Source organism: Rhinolophus sinicus, chromosome 17 (assembly GCF_057876585.1).
Source record: "Rhinolophus sinicus isolate RSI-liver-muscle chromosome 17, RSI-T2T, whole genome shotgun sequence".
NCBI lineage: Eukaryota > Metazoa > Chordata > Mammalia > Chiroptera > Rhinolophidae > Rhinolophus > Rhinolophus sinicus.
The window spans coordinates 113,243,811-113,263,517 of NC_142517.1; the positions used below are offsets into that span (position 1 = coordinate 113,243,811).

Sequence of the window (19,707 nt, forward strand, 5' to 3'; positions counted from 1 at the left end):
GCCTGGTTGGCTGTCTTCAAAAATAAGATGACTGTGATTATTTCAAACAAAAAAAAGAGGCCGGACAAAGAACAATTTTTACCCATTATGATTTATTCTCTACAATACTTCGTTAAAGAGTTCAATGATTTGCACTCAGAAGTTATATAGCCAAGAGGCAACCAAGTGTAATACGAAGAATTGGTCTGAAGTCTGCACTGAAGGCCATACAGTCTCTTGCTTCAGGGAAATAAGAACGAAAATTAACAAAAAAACACAAGCTCCCTAGGCTTCAGAATCTCAATAGAAAATAACATCAACGGTTAGTGAAACTGTAGGTGTTAACATATCATGGAAAACAGATCTTGTGCAAATATTAAAATTAACACCTGGGACTTTCGTATAGATGATTTTTATTATAAACAATAAAATATACGTTATGTCTCAACTACAAACCTTTCATGTTGAAAGGGTCTCTAACATGAGTTGCTTTAATATTATGAAGCAAAAAAGGTTAAGAACCTCACAGCGGAAACAATCCAACACCGACAAACTCTAGTGATCAAAGACATTCTCTTTTAATGTAAAACAAGGACAATTCATAATTACAGAGAATGTCCTAGCTGTGGGTATTATGAGACAAGCCAACTTTCCAGACCAAAAGGCACTCACAGCTAGGGATGATACGAACTCTGAACCAAACCAGCCAAGTTGGGTTGGCTCCTTGAAGATAGTGGTCACCTACTGTTCGGCCTGAACAGCCCAAGGACAAAGGAAACACCCACAGAAAACACTCCCTTCTCTTTAACCCTGCCCCTCACACAGGTGCTGGCCATCCTCATCACTGCGTTGGTCACATAGTGAAAGGCAGTGCATGTCCAGTGCGGAGCCATCCTCTCCCTATGCAAAGCTGCCAAGCGGATGATCCAGACTTAGTACTTTTCCTGAGAGTCACCTGCCGCACATCTTCATGAGGTGACCATGACCGTACACTTCCAGGCTGTTTCCTGACTCGGCCCCATTTTGGATGGACACTGACAGTGCCATTCCTTCCAGGACCAAATACTTTTCCTTGGTTGACCCCGAGTCTCCTTGACAAGCAAGAGGACCAGGAGCATCTCCACTGCTGGACTTGAACAGGAGCATGAGGGAATATCAGGGAGTAAGGCTTCTTCACTCCAAAACCAGAGCCACTTCAGCGTGGTGCGGGGCTTAACCAGCCGATTCTTGTGCACTGATTAGTTTTCCCCATTTTGTGGGTTTTAAATTATCTGTTCATTTTCTTAAATGGTAGGTATCCTACCCCACCCTCAATAAAATAAAAATAAAAAACATACTATACATTGGGGAAGACAAATAGGGCAACGTGTCTACAAGAAAAAATAGGCTTGAAGAGCATGGCACTGTAAATGCTTGCATGACCAGTCTCACTGAGCGTGCTCAGGGGGGAAAGGTTAGCACCAATTTTTTTGCTTTTTTTAATCTTTAGAAATTAAACAACTTTTAACATAGAACACTAGAACAGTAACGAGTGTGTAGCCCTATGTACCAATACTGTTGTACAAATTGAACGTGGGTGGTTTAGTCCAGAGCTGACCACCCTGACATCCATCCATGGCACCTAAGAGTAACCGTCGTCATGTCTGTAACAAGACAGGTATTATTCTCAGCAGCAGGAAATCATGAAACAATCCCTTCATCTTCAATAGCTTTTTCTATTAACTTGGCAAGGGAAAAGTGGCAGGATGCAAGAATGTAGCACAAAGTAGGATGGAGTGATACAGCCCCACCTGGGCATCCTGATGGAGGTGGCCCCATCTTTCCTTTGCACGTTCCATATCCTCATGAATGGAGGATGGTGTCAAGCAAACCTGCTCACCCTTATCCATCTCTTCCAGGAAACGAGACAGCAGTGCCTATAACAGCACGTGTTGTTTCTTAGATTGTGTCCCTGCTCCCCTCCCCCACTCCTGGTAGAAGAAAACTCAAAAGACCTTTTGACTTGCGTATTTGTCCATTCTGAAAAGTCACACCATCACCACATAAACTTTTAAAAATAAATTAAAACTTTTTGTTCCTGGGTTGACATCTAACTCACTTCAAGAGTTCTCTAAGCATGTTGAGAAACATTGTATCACTCTTAGGGTCTTTTCTTCCAACTGGCCACCTCTTCCTGTGAATACTTTCAGCAATGCCTGACATTGTTTCCAAAGCATCTTCCAAGTCCCCAACTTCTATGAACTTTGCCACCAAATGAGTTGAAGAGTAGGCAAGTGGGAAAAGAAACTTGCTGACAGCTATTTGGAGTTAGCAACAGTGGGAAAGGGAAATGTGCCACATGGAAGTCTGACTGACCTAGAATAAAATGAACTATTTGGAACCTTGCCCTGGTGGGGTAAAGATTCCCAGCGTATTAGGCAAGATAAAGATTCACCTCGTTTAGTTATACAGCTTTGTTCTCAAATCCTGTAAAGGACTGAATCATCAAATATCTTCCCACTTCTACAGGCAAACTAGGAAAAGGAGCGCCTCTGCTTAAAGGCTGTTTGCCTGCAAAGGAACACAGCGTTCTCTCCTATGACAATGTATCTTTCTAAAGCCCAACCCAGGTGCTTGTATGAACATCCACATCTTCTGAAAACCTAGACGCAGCTATAGGCACTGCTACCAGTACGGAGTGAGGTAGCCGGGTGGTAAGGAAGAGGCCTTGCCTTGCCCACTGCCTGCAGCGATGACACTGGGCCCTCCTGCAGGCGTCCCAGTTCCTTCCTCAGCAGGCTACACCACAGCTCTGTTCAAGACCAGGAGACTCAATGCAAGAAGAGTGCCAGAAAATCCAACTGACAGCGGGATGAGAATGAAAACCTTCAAGGCTAACTGAGCGATGAGATCTGCAACGCCATCCAAAGGGCTTCAGATCTTGATGTGGGTCTCTGTCCAGGAGCCTCAAAGGACTCACGGTGCCCACGTCCAAACCTAACATGGCGTCCACGTATGAAGCATGGAGGTTATAATTAACTCTTGGTATGCAATAAACTGGAGGTTTAAAAAAAGGAATTTAAAACAACCTAAAAATGTTTCTTGTTGGTCTCCGTTGCCCAGACTGCCAGGGGAATACACCTACTTGATCTGGGGAGGCTGTAGGGGTGTGTGTGTAGTACACCTTCAGGAATCATCAATTCCAGCTTTCACTGTGTGGCCAACACACAGGCGGCAAACCACTAGTGGCACCTGTGTGCCAAGGGTCTTCTGAACCCACACAGTAATTCTCACCAGTCATGGAGGAGCCCCAATCCAACGGAACCCCATTATGAGGAAAGGCTGAGATAAGGCTTGGGCCCCTCAAGTTCTGTTTCATTCAGTATAACCCCATGCCTCCCATTCCCCCCAGTCAGCTGGAGGCAGACTTGGCAACGGAAGCTAGCATCATAAAATGGTGCAGTAATAGAAGTAACTGGACCAGGAAGAGGAGGCATCTGCTCCAATGATGTCATAGCCATTGGTGGCCACAGAGGGGTGGGACTGGTCATGCAGCCGTGTGTCAGGAGTAATGATTGTAGAGGGGCGGGGCATGAAGAGTGCCATTCTGGAAACAGTGCTGTCGAGAAGCAATATATTCTGCATAACTGATTGTCACCTTCTCACTTCGGTACCTGTGTAAGGAAACAGGAAAGGGTATCAGGAACCTCAAACACTTCATTTAGTAAACTCACTCAGCAGAGAAAACCAAAAGCTTATTCCACATTTTGAAAGAATAAAATGGAAGACCAAGAGCAACCTTACTTACAGAAAATGAAAGACAGCACAAAGAAACAATGTTGTTATTACGAATGAACAAGATGAAAAGCACAGTCAGAGTCCCCTGAGAATGTACTTTCTGCACATCCCACCTTAAACACTGCAAATGCTTATCATCAGGCTGCTCTTAAGCAATCGGCTACTGGGGGCGGGGTGAAGAATTTCAAGGTCAAATGACATGGGAGGCAGATTGGAAGACGACTGCACCAACGCTCAGTGTAAACTGCATATCTACTGTCAAGTTAAAATGTGATAAATTGACAGAAATGCAACCTCAACTTGCAAAAAGCAATAAACAAGTCATTTATAACCAAAAGGGCACAGATACCTAATTCTGGGTCAAATTCTCATGAAGCAGGTTAAAGGATCCTGGGGCTACATAGGACGGGTCTCAAGTCCCAGATGAATATGCCATATCATATCACAGGGTCGTCAGAACAGAATTCATAGCACTTTGGCTTTGCTCTGGAAAGAGCCACGAGTCAGGATGCGAAGCATGGGGTGTTACAAACCTATGGAGCCTACTACAGACCACAGGAGCTGGGTGTGACAGTCCTTACCCAGAGCCATCTCTTTCCCACTGTAATCACTCCTCCACTGCAAGGTGGTTATTCCTGAATTTTGACAGGGAAATGGCTGTTCAAATAAATTATAATAATAATAATAATAATGCTTTGTATTTGAAGATTTTTTTTTGGAATCCAAAGCATTTCAAAAAACACTGGGTTATCTTCCAAATAGACCTATGAGGTTACTATATGATTATTCAGCATTTTACAGATGAGGGGGCCAGAGGCCCACAGAAGCTAACCCTCTGTGTCTCCGATTTCAGGAGGGATGGGAAGAGAACTGACATCTCCTGACCACCTACAATACTGCCTGGTCCTGGTCTAGAAATTCCACACACATTACCTCACCACACCCTAAAACAATCCCAAGGCATTATCACACTTCTTACAGACAGAATTTTTTTCCATTCAGAGGCAGAATAACTGACCCAGGTCACATAGCTAAGTGGTAAAGCTGGCGTTCAGACCCCAGGTCCATGTGCATTCTACCACACTAGGCAGCCTCCCCAAAGAAGCATTCACCCCAAACAGGCGTTTCCTTGTAACTCTTTATTAAAAGCATTTTCTGACTAGTCCTTTCACATGCCACCCATGTCCCTGCCACCTGACTGCATGTGACTTCAACTGAGGCTGGCCTTCTACAATGAGAGCCTTCTCTAGCTTCAGGCTTTCCTTTCCCATCGGCCTCCCCACCAGCGAGTCTGGCACAGATACCCAACTTGCTCTGTGGCCCAGGGCCTGCTCCCACCCTGCTGCCGCTCAGCTGTTGGGCACCCAGGAAGCGGGTGCCACTGCTGCCTCAGAGCCTCAGCCTCACCACACTCCTGGGGTTTAGGAACATTCGCCAAGAAAACTTACTTCTTCCCCTCTCACTACAAGTATCCTCCATCTAACTCTAAGTTAAAACGACAAGGAAAATGAGACAGTGGCTTACCTGGTGAGTTTGATCGTTTTTCTGAATTCACTGGTAATTGGAGCCTTAAAGCCACCTTTCCTGAGCAGGGAGTCTATTGTCTGGATCTGATCCCAGTCTAAGGAGAAGAGGCACACTGAGGTCAGAGCAGAACGACCGAGTGGGACATGCTCTAATGTGGGGAGAGAAGGCAGGGAACTGTCTGCCGCACTGACCGTCCAAGGAAAACTGTGGAGACCTGAGATTAGGGCCTGACACACGCCAGAGTGGTATCCCCAGGCAGCCCAGCTCCTGCCTCTTTCCTGTCAGATGTGATCCCAGGACAGGTATCTAGGAACAAACTTGGTCCCAACTCAGATAGCCTGTTGGCCCAGTGCTGCTGACCAGGCTGTTCTGTGGAGAGAGAGTTCAAGTTCTGCAGCTGATACTCCTTCGTGGGGCCTTCCTTCAATCTGATGACCTGTAGGCATCCTGGTTTCTATTACAGAGAACTGATGTGGGAAGGAAGCTTTTCCTTTAAGAAGGATGGGAAAGTTGTTCACACATATACTGTTGTGCTGTTCTCGCCCATTTTTAACAGATATAACCCAACATACCAAATTGAAAATCCCATAAATTACTGCAGTATGCGCCAGTTTTTATTTTTCCTAACCAATTTTCAAATAGAAAAATAATTTATTTACTTAAATTATCATCACATCTCAGTATTAGAAAATACTTATGGCAAGTCACTTTGCACAGATATGTCAGATTTATGATCTCAGAGCTGGATAAAAGGCTTCCTTTTTAGGTCACATCCACACTGCTTTTGAAAAAGTTTTAACACAACCACAATGGAAACCAACAAAGCAACTGCTTTCCACATAATTCAGTGACATACTAAACTGGATATTCTCTATTCCAGATTCACACCCAACAATAAATACTGTGTGTTTCACATATTAATTTGAAAAACAGACTAAATTCAAGAAAGAAAGAAAATCGGGTTACATATCACAGAATGCATAACCAGCGTTTAAAGGTAATTCTTTTAAAGAGAAAACCTGCCCAACTCATTTCTTAGCTTTAATGTCACATTATAAGAACTTAGTAACTTAGAACCGAATTCTTAAAAAAAAAAAGACACAAATTATGTTTTGCCTTTTTTCAAGTATAACATTGTTTCATAATTCATGACCAACCATTCAAAATCCACTGATATGGGCAGCTTCCCTTTACAATGAATTCCATAATATGGGCAAGTTAATTGGTGCAATTATGCTACAATTATCACTGTAATATTGGGGGCCAAGAAATAAAACTATTCACTGAAAGTAAGTGAAACAAGCAGGTAAGAGAAATCTTGACTCCTTTTCTTTTCACAGCTTCTGCATCTTTTGGGGAGTTTATTTCTCCTTCTGTAAGAAAGGCACTCATTTTTAGTTGCGGTTGGGCTGAAAGACAACATACTCCATTTTCCTGACCTGCACTTGGCAACACTGGGAACAGCATCATTCACTGAAATTCCATTTGTTCAACTCACCTTGTTCCTTAGCAACCTCAGGTAAATATGTGGCTGTACGTTTGACACCTTTTTCATTGATGAATTCAATTCGAATCCCATGGACCCCTACCTACAGAAAAAAACAAAAAAAACCCCACCAAATAAATGGCATTGACTTATTCTAAGGGCACTTCAGTCATCCACATACAAACTGTCAACGTCCCCTGACCAGCTTGACCCAGGTCTGAGAAAAGGAGACCTTTTGCTTTCCATGACTCACTTTCTCTCTCAGGTATAAAAGCCAAAGAAACTTTAGCTTGAGGGAAGGTGTGATTCTAACTGTAGCCACCTCTGAGTTACAGATATAAATTCTTTCACTAGCTCATCTGATAATCTTGAATATTCCACTTTTAATTTATTCCAGTAAATGAACATGCCACAGGGTTCTGATCTGGGTTCATGACTCTTCATAAGTGACTCTAAATAACAACTTTTACTCAAGGGCTTGCCAAGAGGGATCTAGAATGTTCTGCTTTATCCCCATTATTTATTAGACGTAGGAGAAGGGTGTGGACCAGAGTGGACTGGGAAGAAATGGGAGAAGAAAGCCGTCACAATTTTTCTGCTTCTACTATCACAGCAGCTTTTCTGTCACTTATGTTGCCCACAATTGCTTCCAAACTCAGCTTTCACATTCTTATGCCCTCAATGAAGGAGATACATTACCATGTACTAACCCGAACCCAAATGCAACGAGAGACGCAGAGTTCCAAATGCGGCTGTTCTCACCTCCCAGTCCAGGTAATCACTGGCATCCTCAAAGTTAGTGAGGAGGGAGACAGAGCAGGAAAGTTTAGGCAGCTCCTCTCGGGTCAGGGGGGGGAACCGGCTGTCCTTAAGTGCACTGGAGGGGACAGAAAGCATGTGTGAGGCTACTCTCGAGTTGGGAGCCAACACCACGTGCCCTGAGATACACAGAGGGCGGCCATTTCCGTCAATAGTAATGTGCTATAACATAACTTATTAACTGTCTATACTTGAACTGATACGTGACTCACCGGACTAAAGCCCCCACATTCCCTGATTACCAAGAAGAGAATACTCATTCTTAGAAGAAATAAAGTCAGGCAGTTGTTTTCAATCCTGTAGATAAATCTGATTGCCAACTGACCTACAGATCTGATGCCTGGTGTAATTAATTACCTGGTTAACGTGTATTCCCTGAGTCCTGAATGAAGATTCATGGCTGAGAAGGTCCCAATGCAGCCACGAAGCCGCTTGTCCCGCCCTGTCTTCCATGTCACAAAGAGCGGACTAAAACAAAACACAAAACACTCGCCAGCCCCAAATTACTCATGGGTAAGAATAAAACCTCGGCTTTATCCCTGTTCATTTCTGCTACTCCCCCAAAGCACTGTTTTCTCAATTGCCGGCCAGCTGTTTGCCTTTCTGGGAGTCACGCAGTCCCTGCAGGGAAACAGAGGGAACAGCTCAACAAGGCGGTGAAGACAAGCTCTCTGGGCCGCCTTGCCTGTGAGCCTGCTCACAGCTCAGACACCACGCGTATGTGTCACACTCCTCATCCTCTGCTCAGGACTCCACTTCCCGTCCTTCTAACTCTCCATGTCACTCTCCTCTTCTTTACTCTATTTTGAGTGTCCATGTCCCCCAGTTCCATCCTTCATGAAGACACACTGGGCATGTATACCTTCTCCTCCTTAGTAGTAAGCATTCCCTGCAACCCCACATTGTTCCCATAATTATTTCTGTTCCTGGCGATTACAAATAGCACCTGTTCATAAATGTTCAGAAAAAAAAAAGTCTTTTGAAGAGAGTTCATTATTAGCAGAAGTTGCCACTTTCTGTTTCTAGGCCAAAGTCATGCTTCATTAGGCTACATCAGACTGAAGGTGACAGATTTTTTAGAAAGAGGTTACAAGTCTGTCCCCTCTTCCTGAGATTCCTCCAAATTCCTCTGCCCTTACCTCTTAAGATTGTTGAGTTAAACACTTCTAAAAAGCAACTTAAATTTTTTAAGTTTTCTACTTCTTTGATCATTGTTACAAAGCAGATCTCCCACCTACCCTTTTTTTCCTTGCACTAAAACACCTGAACAGCACCAGCCAAGGTTACGGTCTCCAAATCAACCCAAACAAGAATTCCACTGTCTGCAGGATGGAAATATTAATATAAGCCCATGAATGTAACAGCCCATACACTATACCCACTCTTCTAAATCTGTGTCCCTCTCCTTACGGGACACACCTGAGCATCTCAGACCAACACTCAGACCCCCAGCTGCTCAGTCAGGATCCGTCTCACCATGGCATCCCATGGCAAGCCTTCCCTGACGACTTAGCACATTTTCTCTCCTCTGACAGTCACACAAGAGCGACGTCCCCTCTACTTCTGCCCAGTGTGCCACAGACACTACTTAGCTCTGTGTGTGTGAACTGCCAACTCAACAAGTCTCCCAAGAGCAAGTACTTTTTCTTTGTGCCCCTCCATGGCCCACCCAGGGGGGCTATGTAGTGCCCTGGTGTGGCACTAACAGTTGAGGAATGGATGCTCTTAGGTCAATGAGCGCTCCAAAGCATCTCCTAAGAACAACCTAATGGGTCCTGGAAAAACACACTTAAATAAAGTTTAAAAAAAAAAAAAAAGCAGTAGTGCTCTTTAAAGCCAGCTCAGAGTTGTTCCCAATTCTGAGAAAGACACAAACAATGGCTGAGTGTCTTCACTTTGTGCTTTCTACATGCTTCCTGACACGTAAGAGTGCTTGGGACCAACAACAGTCTTGAACTACAGACAGTAGTGCACATTCTGACATTCTCGGGGGAGCGCCGGCGGCCCCAGGGGATGACCAGGGGCTTGCCGAAGAGCAGTGAGGAGCATCACAGCTCCTGCTAAATAAGCCACTAGTCTCTAATCAGGCCACCAGAAACCCCCAACCCACTTGGACGTCAACACTATAGGGATCCACAATGCTGTGATGGTGTGACCTCTACACCTGAGGTTAAAAGCGCCACAACCAAAATCCTCCTAATTTGAATACTCAAGCCTACACCTCACCTCCTCCACACATAATCTAGTCCTCTTCCATTACTAAATCCTGTGAATGGTCTAGATGTTATTGGACAGTTCTCATTTCTCATCATCCTATTCCTGTTACCCTTTCCCCAAATCACAGGAAAGCTTTTATAAGCAGCAGACTCTCTCAAGAGAACGACCCCAGAAAGACGCCATCATGCCTTTCTCACTGACCCCTGCCCTGATGGGTTTACTCACTAGGGGTCATTGGTGAATCTAGGAAGCCGGGGCTGTGGGAAGCCATAGAGGTGACAGTAGAGGACGTCAAAGCAGTAGCAGCACATCTCTGCAGTCACCACCAGATTCTTGGTGGTGTTGGCAGTTCCGTTGGGTCGGGGGAGAGGGCTCAGCGCTCCCGATGTGGGATTCATTCGTGTGATGGGAGAGTTTCCAGGTCCCAGCGTTAAGTCTGACACATTCTCCCGACCACTGCTGCCATCCACATGCTGGTGATTCTGAAGAGGTCCTGAACTGGAGCCAGGGACAGTCGTGGACTGGTTCCCGTGGGTGTGCGCTCCACTGCCAGATAACTTGGGCTTCTTGACCCCACAACAGCCTGCTGCCAACTTGGGCTCGAGTGGAGGAACACAACGTCTTTTTCCCATCCTGATTCAGTGCTCGAGGTCTGGAACGCTACAGAACCCTAACCAAAAAGAGAATAGGTAAGATTAATTCAAATGGTTAGTTAAAAGGAGAAAACAAAAATCAAAGAGAGTCTACCTGGAGAGATAAGAACTCCCAATTCTTTGTCTCACCCGGGTTACATGGTCACAATCAGTCGCAGACCAGAAAGGCTAGGAGACCCTGAATTCCACACCAGAAGCTCCTAACCTTTTCCTAAAGGGGAACGATTTATTTTATTTTCCATAAAGCTATAATCAGCATGGATGGAGGCATGCGAGAAGGTTCTCTCTTGCCCAAGACTGTCTTGGGCAGAAGGAAGGGTGGGGTAGCAACCATCTTGAAACCGGATGAGGACATTTCAAAATTGACTAGAAGAGTGCACCTGACCTGTAGGACTCTTTGTCAGATCGCTTTCTCTACCTTTTTCGAGGATCCAAATTGAATCACCCTATTTTTAAAGGATCCCAGAGGAACTTTTATGCTTCTGCTTGTTAACCACATCCTTTCATCATTTTCCTCATCACTAACCTAAATCTGTGAAATTTCACCCCAGATCTTAGGGAAGGTGAAAAGCAGTTAGCTGCCATCCTGAAAAGAGCACACCTTCTAACATAAGTTCCCACCTTTCTGCCCTCACAGCTCTCATTCTCCGACGTCTTACTCATTTTCTTTGGCTCTCTGAAATTTCTACACGTCTCTATCCTTTCAAGACCCCATTCAAGAAAAGCTACAACCTAGCGGAAACCTTTCACACAAATGACCCAAGCTTCAGTCCTTTTGTGAGGTGGCCATTTCTGTCCTGTCATAGCAAGGCAGACATATGCAAAGCCACTCTGTTTATCAAAATGCAGCATCAGATGCGCCAGGAAACCAGAGTGTCCCATCCGATGATGTGAAGGAGGGAGGCTATATTTCACTAAATTTTCTTTTCTTAGAAAGGCTAAGGTAAAACTGTATAGCTATAACATAACGAAGATCCTTTATCCGTTGTGTCAATAGTCAACAGAAAAAGGGAAAACCGATCCTAGTTATTTCAACGTCGATTACACCAAAGTTTGTAAAATTCTGTTGACTTGAAAAAAGTATACTGTTTTCTTCTCAAGTCATTACATGTTAGTTTTAGCCCCCATCCCCAATTATAATGTATTATTCTACCTAAAATTTTCCCTGTGATTTGAACACATACCATGTAACTATCTTTTCAGGCACTGGTCTACAACACAGTGTTGGTCGTAAATTCTACCTTTTAAATCAAATTAGGTATTTATGTACCCATTTGCAAGGCCATTATTTCTTCCAAAACAATCTGTCACTTTAAATTGAATGAGACACAAAAATTTCACAAACATTATTTATGTTCTTGATATATGCTAATCTGTAACAAAATACACATTTTTGTGTCTAGGACGATTCTCAGTGAGACAAAAGTTGTCTGTAGCCAAAGAATAACAGCTTGCATACTTCGGTACCTGGCTTCTTTGTGAGAAAGCATTACACACTTGATACATGAAAACCTCCAAAGACTAGACTGTTCTGAGCGTGGAAGTCTTTGTTTTGTTTAGACTGCTAAGACAGGGAGCAGAACGTCTTGGTTAAAAATGCTACCTCAGAGCCAGTTGGCCTGGGTTCAAATCCTGATTCCTTCAGGATTACTTCTCTGACTCAGTTTCTTCCCAGTGAGAGTAACAACAGGATTCGCCTCATGCGGTTGTTAGGAGAATTAAATGAGTCTAATGCATGTAAAGTGCTTACTACAGTGTCTGGCATGTAGCAAATGTCAATTTACTTAGCTGCTCTCGTCACCTGGCTTTTGCTGGGCTGCTCGCACTAGGACAGAACTCCCAGAAGGCAGGGACTTCACTGAGCACCAGGGCTTAGCGCAGGGCTGGCACTGCACAGGTGCTCTTTAAACAGGGTTCCATGGAACCCTCAAAACCACTCAGCAAGACAGACGCCGTTGCCCTCATTTTACAGAGGTGGGGCTTCAGGCTTACTAAACCAGATAACCTGACCAAAGCCAGACTGCCACTAAGTGGCAGAGTTAGTACTGGGCCCACAATCTATCTGTCAGACTCCAAGGCCTGGGTTTTCCCACCAGGTCACAAAGAGTGAGGGCTGCCAATAATAGCCATTGGATTCAGTCCCTGTCCGAAGGGCATAATGGAAAACAAATTACATTCAAAGGCATACTAAAAACAAGCCTAATAGTTTGCAGAATCCTGCCAACAAAAACAGCAGGGGAAAAAAAACCGACACCTAAGCCCAAAGCCAATATCTCAGCCATAACTCTGACAATCATCAGGAAACCTGACACTGTCATTTGAGTTCACAATAGATGTCACCGGCCTCTGAGCTCTCTTTTTCTTTAAAATACATCAGAGAAGTCCTTTTTTTTTTTTTAAATTGGGGAATATTGGGGATCAGTGTGTTTTTCCAGGATCAAGTCGTTTTCAATCTAGTTGTGGAGGGCGTAGCTCAGCTCCAAGTCCAGTAGCCGTTTTCAATCTGTAGTTGCAGGGGGTGCAGCCCACCATCCCATGTGGGAATTGAACCGGCAACCCTGTTAAGCGCTCATGCTCTAACCAACTGAGCCATCCGGCCGCCCCTCTGAGCTCTTTTTTGACTTTCTACCTTGTATGTGCAGGGGGTTTAGGACACGTGTTGAGTGAAGCAGCCACAACTATCTCCAGAGAGCTGGAGTTTTAACAGGGCCCAGAGGCTCTGCCTCTGGAGAACCCTAAAGTCAAAGAAGCCAAGAGAAGGGATGAAACACAAAGGTTAAAAAAAGAAATCTTTCCTCATTCTCATTATACCACAGCACGCCTTAAGGAAGAGCTACATGTTATCAGATGGTGGCAATGCAGGTGTTCCTTAGCAGGTGTTATCAACTACCTGACCAGGGAAACACCCCACAGCAGAGCAAATGAAGGGGTTTTCAAACTGTGCCAAGGCAGAACTCAAGTCCAGGCATATTCTGACTACACACCACGTACAATCACTGATCTGCAGTGGGGCATGATCACAACTGATTACATGTAACAATTCTCCCACACCCTCCCAAACTATGATGTGAAATCAATAGAACCAACCCAAATCTTGTGGCTTTCTGGCCCAACCATTTCTTGGGAGGTCACTAAGCAAACAATTCAACTGATATTCTCAAAGTGACCACAGGCAGAGTTAGAGACTTTCTGCATCAAAAATACAGGAGAAGGCATTTCTTTAAGAATTTACTCTATAAATTTAAATCTATGTAAAATTTCAAACATAAACAAAATAGTATAATGAACCCTATACCCAGCTTTAACAATTTTCAACATATGGCCAATCTTATTTCATCTATAGCCTACCCACTAACTCCACCTCCCCATCTTCACTGAATTATTTTGAAGGGGGCCAGTATTTCACTCATCTGTCAGCATAAAGCAAACATCAAAAGAACTACAGTAAAGAATGTGAAGTAAATCACAGTGCTGGTAGTAAATACTTTTAATTTACAACATTAACCATTATTCACCAATTTCATCAAAACTTTCTCATTAGGTTGGAGACTCTTCTAACCCAATCTAACAAAGTGGGTGTGGGGACACAGTCCCAGAGAGCAGTTTCCAGGTTCTCGGCCTCACGTGGAAAGGTGCTGGCTCAGGTATTAGATGGCCGTCAGCTGTAACCAGTCAGCCATTAGTCACTAACATAAATGCCGTGGCTATGCTGGGGGGTTGGTTGCTTGGTTGGCAGGCAGGCAGAGAAGCGGACAGCGGATTGCGGATCATGTGGATCCTACTTCTTGTGTCTCTCCTGGCCACCAGCGAGACTGGGGTGCAGGAAGACCCCTTGTTGGGGTACTGGCGGATGTTTGCTTTTGTGTCTCCAACCCAGCTTCCAGCGAGAATACAGTGGTATGAACCCCCTATCTATGGCTGTGTTGTTGTTCTTTTTCGGCCTCACCATATCCTGAGTTCTTGGGCGCGGAGCGGGAGCTGAGAGCCTGCGTGACAGTGGGCATCTCACCGCAACCAAGTAGTCCCAGACTCAGGACTGCCCTACAATGATTATAGACACTCATTTCTCCAACAGCTTGGTGTCTGAGTATAGTGTAAGATACCTCAGAAAAACAGCATTTCAATATAACAGACTAACCTGTAGTTTGACCAGCTAAAAACAAACACCCCTAATGACATACTCAACACTGCTTCTAAAATGATGTGGGAATTTGTTGTCTCATCCCCAAACCTCATAAAAACTACCAATGATAGTATTGTGATCACAGTAGGAGTAACTAAGTGGTTACTGTGAAGTCGGTTCATCTGAAATAACTGGAATCAGGTGTAAAATCCTTGCTTTATAGACACACATCACTGAGACCCTCCCAAGCCTTCAGTTGGTTACCCTTTCAAAGCTAAACTCAAGGTCCACTTTAAGAGCCAGCCTCAGTGATCTCATTTTCCCACTGTCTGTCCACTTGAGATCAATAGGGTGAGCTAGTTACAACTGGATCTCCACCAGATGTAGACAAAGCCATACTTCCACAAAAAAACTGGAGGAAATAAAAGGAATGGCTGTTTTACCTCTTCCCTTTAGACCTCCTGACCCAGCAAGTGTCAAATAAAATATGCTGTGTTGAAGTTCCCGCACCTTTCTTTACCTGACATGCAACACTCAAGGGGTCCTGACCTTCCTTAGGGTCCCCAACAAGGCCAGCTGGGGACTTCCTCCTTTCTTCAGGGAAGCTGAGAGGCATTCTCTTGCCACTTAAATTCCAGCTGGCACTGAAATCATCCTCACCTCTACTCTCAGAGGCTGGGTCTCATTTGTGTTTGATCTTTCCCAGCACTTAACATGGTGCCCTGCATGTAGCACACACACCAACAATCTTATCTATAGATTTCCTAGTAGTTTCATTTAAGTTTACCTTTTTAATAAAAAGAATGTTTATGGCACAACCCAATCTTTAGATACTTGGTTCCACAGTGAGGTGCTAACTGAAGTGTATCAGAAGCTGAAGTAAATTACAAGTATCTATTCTTATCACTCTCAACTCTGTTCAGCCCAAACCTAGAAAAGGCGTAATTCATAGCAAAATGGAACGCCGATATGGACAATTCATTCAGAAATTAGGTCAAATACCCCCACATAATGTCTTGGTTTGATTTACGCTGGTGGTGGTCTTCTTTACTAAAATGCACCAGTTAACTGATCAGCCCTCGGCTTAGCCTCAGGTCCTACCGTGTTTCCTCCAAAATCAGACCTAACCAAAAATAAGCCCTAGCTTGAGTTTTCAGGAGGACATCCCCTAAACATAAGCCCTAATGCGTCTTTTGAAGGAAAAATTAATATAAGACCCGGTCTTATTTTTGGGGAAACACAGTATTTTACTTTAGGTTGCTCAAGGCTTTCCTCTGACAGGCCATACCTAGTTTCTGAACTGTACTTGAGGAGAATTTTCTTTGTTTTGAACGATGGAATGCTTTAAGAACTACCCACTGGGGCACTGTTTGCTTAGAGGGCAATATATGATTTCGAGAGTTCACACAAATCAATGCCTTGTAAGTTGCTGATGTTTATAAACAAGGCATGGAGACCAGTACTGAGGGAGGGTATGAGGATGCCCTGACTGAAGTGGCTGGCAGGGCAGAGGACCTTCCTCCCTCGCTGGCACGGGTCTCTTTCAAGGCTCGTACTCCCATTGTCAGAGGACGGAGCCTAGGCTCTGGGGTTGCCGTCTAGGCTGAAATCCCAACCTGACTGGCCACATACTGGCCATGCAAACTCAGGCACGTCATCACATCTCTGTGGCCCTGGGCCTGCTGCCACACAGGACTATTTGTGAGCACTCAGTGAGAAGATGTGAACAGCACTAGCAGTCCTTCGGCACGTGTCTGCTACTATCAATACTATCACTACCACTGCTACTGAAAGCAGGGCTGGGTCTAAAAATAACACAGCTTTGAGTTCTCGCCTTCTAGAGAAATAAATACATCCATAATAAAATTCTATTAAGAACTACCTTGTAGTCTAAACGATCATATTATTAACATGAGATTATTACTCCAAACACCTCAATGCTTTTCCTCTTTGGAGACCAATAGCTTCTAATAAATCATCTACTGTTCCTTTCCTTGTGAATGCCAGAAAACGTGAAGAATACTGGGCTGGGAGTTGTACACAGTTCTATTCTACAGAGGTCCTCTTTTACGCTTACACTAAAAAGAAACTAAACTTGCTAAATACGCTATTATAAAAGTGTTGCTATATATTGAGTACTAACAGAATTACTGCATCAAAGTAGTTAGATTTCAAACAATAACCAGATTAAAATATCTAGAAGAGCATGGAGGTAAAAAAAAAAAAATCTAGATTCACTGTTTGAAGACAAGCCTCAAAAGAGTTTATTAGGGAGTACGACCTTATAACAAAGAAAACAGATTTGTGACGTGGGAAAGAGACAAAGAAAAATGGGGTCTCTTCATTTTCTTATTACTTCGTGTATAGATGTCCATTCAAATCAAGGTTTATACAGAAGAGAACAGACTATTGTTTGTTTGTGAATTTAACTGAAATTCAACTTAATAACTGTTATGAGTAGTGAAACAACACCTAAGCTGTAATTCTGGCCTACTTATGAAACTATTCCAAAAAATAGTCAGGTGAAAAACCCACAAACATTCTGGTACATCATTTCAAAGAATTATTTCCATATATTTGAAACCCCATCATACATGTCCTACTCATATACAAAAAACAAAAATAGAAACACTTGCTGTGTGAAAAATTTCCCTGAAAAATAGACCTACATATATAATTGCTTTTAAAAGTTGTAGATTTAGAAAAATGCACAGAACTATACATTTTCATGTCAACTTAAAAAAACATAAATATAGGAGTCAAAAGTTCTATTTTGTTTTTAGATCCGTGCCCACGTGACCTATAGCAAGGTGCCAGATCATTCTGTGTCTCAGTTCATTCATTTGTTAAATGAAAATATTTGTTCCCTGCCTCCCTCACAGAGGATGTGTGAGGCTCCAAAAAAATGTGAAGCACTCTGAAAAATTCTCTTACAAGAGTTATAAATAAACTCAAGGAGACACATAAAATTTTCCAGAACTTTGTTTGCATGTAGAATTTTAATTACTTTTAAGATAATACCATGTTTCCCTGAAAATAAGACCTAGCCAGACCATCAGCTCTAATGCATCTTTTGGAGCAAAAATTAATATAAGACCCGGTGTTGTATTATACTATGTTATATCCAGTATTATATTATATCATCATATTATATTACATATTATGTAAGACCTGGTCTTATATAAGACCCGATCTTATAGTAAAATAAGACTGGGTCTTATATTAATTTTTGCTCCAAAAGATGCATTAGAGCTGATGGTCCGGCTAGGTCTTATTTTTGAGGAAACAGGGTAGTATCACCATAGCAGATTTAGGGCAAAATGTTCCAAAAATCTCTGAAGATTAGAACTGTATGGAAGAGACCCAATAATTGATTTTGACAGGAACTGTGGGTTACAATCTTCGTTCTTAAAAAGAAAAACTAATTTGGGAAGGGGGCAGAGCCAGACTTATGTACTAAAAACATAGAGGTTAAGTGTAATGCTGCACCACCATCTAGGTCATTCTAATGGGATTATAGACAATAAACCTGTCTTTACATATTTAAATTATTTTAAAGAGTGCAAGTGGAAGGAACTTCATCAACATTAGGACCCCCTCATGGAAATAGAAAAATACATGTGGACAAAGTAAACCTATACCCTAAAGTCCTAACACAAGCCTAAAACAAGAAAAGCAACAAAACTCTATTCTAAATATGTCCAAGGTAATACTCACTGAAAGCAGAAAGTTTGTATTGCCAGGGGAACAGCTATAACAGAGGAGGGGAGCTATTTTGTCTCTGAAATGAATTTTCTTCCTTCCGATTCCATTCCTTCGTCCTGTACCTAAGATGGAAATGCAGGTGCAGTGAATGAATAAAATCAAGGTAGTACAGAGGTAAGAGATGGTTTTGAAAAAACTACAACTCAATAGAGCAATTTCTAAAAAAACAAATAGCTAAGGAACAGGCTCTCCTTACTTCAAACAAAACATTTCAAAATCTAAATATAAGGTGGCAATAGCAGTTCCATGCACTGAGTCACCTCGTCCTTGGCGTCATCACCAAGAAGGGAGGACACTGAGGATCAAAGGTTTTATTGAACCTGAACATGAGACACACATTAAAACTTCCTCCACCACTAATTTATAACAAAACTTGCTCTCAGGCCAAGATATACCATTTCAAGGCTCTCCACTGGTTTCAGAATATAAACACATTCCCAAATCCTCTGTAAAGATGGTGCTGAAGAATTACTAGACAGCATGATAGAGTCCTGACAGGCCATCTTGTTACCCCAGGGGGAGATGATAACTGCTGGTCAGCCACTCATCCTCAGTCTCACATAAATTCTTCAAAATCTCTCCCCATCCCCAGTTAGTAGAGAATCGAGCTATTCCTAAAGATGTAAACAGGAGACTCCAGGCCCCACCCACTCTATCCAAGAAGAGGACAGTGAAAGAGGATAGGCCTACAGGGATGAGGGAAGGAAGTGTGGCAAACTGAGGAGTTCAGATCAGGACGCGGAATGGAGGACAGGGAATGAAGGGCAAACCCCACGGCCTGGAGGGAGAGAGGCATAAAACCCAAAGATTGTAAGGTGGAGGGACAACGGAAACGGGGGCAATGGGTGGATAAGGAAGGAGAGACTGAGGGTAGGGTTGGCAAAAAAAAGAGAAGAGGAATAATATAAAAAGCATGCGTATGAAAAGAGAGCGAAGCCAAGAGAAACACGAGACAGAGTGGGGAAAGGAGAGGCCAAAGCGGGCATAGGCAAAGCAGGCAGAGAGAAAAGGTGAAAGGTAAGAAAAAAAGGGGATGGGGAATGAGAGTACAGAGAGCTGGGAGGAGTTAGGAAGACCGCCCAGCGACGGGTAGGGCAGCGAGGGCCGAGCCGCGGGGGTGGAATCCAGACGCCCGGCGGGGGAGGGGAGGGGGCCGCCAGGCGGAGCTGGACACCACCAAAACTTTACACCGACCCGAGACTGTTTCCTCGGAGGGTGTGCGGAAAGGAGCCTCGCCTTGCCTAGCCGCCCAGGGCAGGGGCGTCCGCCTGCCCCCTCCCCAGCAATGTCTTCCGACCCCGCCCTCAGCGGGGACACGCGGCCAGCAGGCCTCGCCTGCCCGCCGCCTCCTTCCACCGACG

The 19,707-nt window shown here is 43.7% G+C and overlaps 1 protein-coding gene across 1 annotated transcript; it reads right to left on the bottom strand.

Moving 5' to 3' along the window:
- Window positions 1-73: 73 nt before the first annotated feature.
- Window positions 74-19,350, bottom strand: AMMECR1L (AMMECR1 like). Its single transcript, XM_088794038.1, is given in 9 exon segments — window positions 74-3,632; window positions 5,281-5,377; window positions 6,782-6,872; window positions 7,480-7,497; window positions 7,499-7,646; window positions 7,946-8,056; window positions 10,031-10,475; window positions 18,299-18,408; window positions 18,742-19,350. Coding segments are annotated over 7 exon segments (984 nt in total). The 5' UTR covers window positions 10,438-10,475; window positions 18,299-18,408; window positions 18,742-19,350; the 3' UTR covers window positions 74-3,520.
- Between the last annotated feature and the right edge of the window lie 357 nt (window positions 19,351-19,707).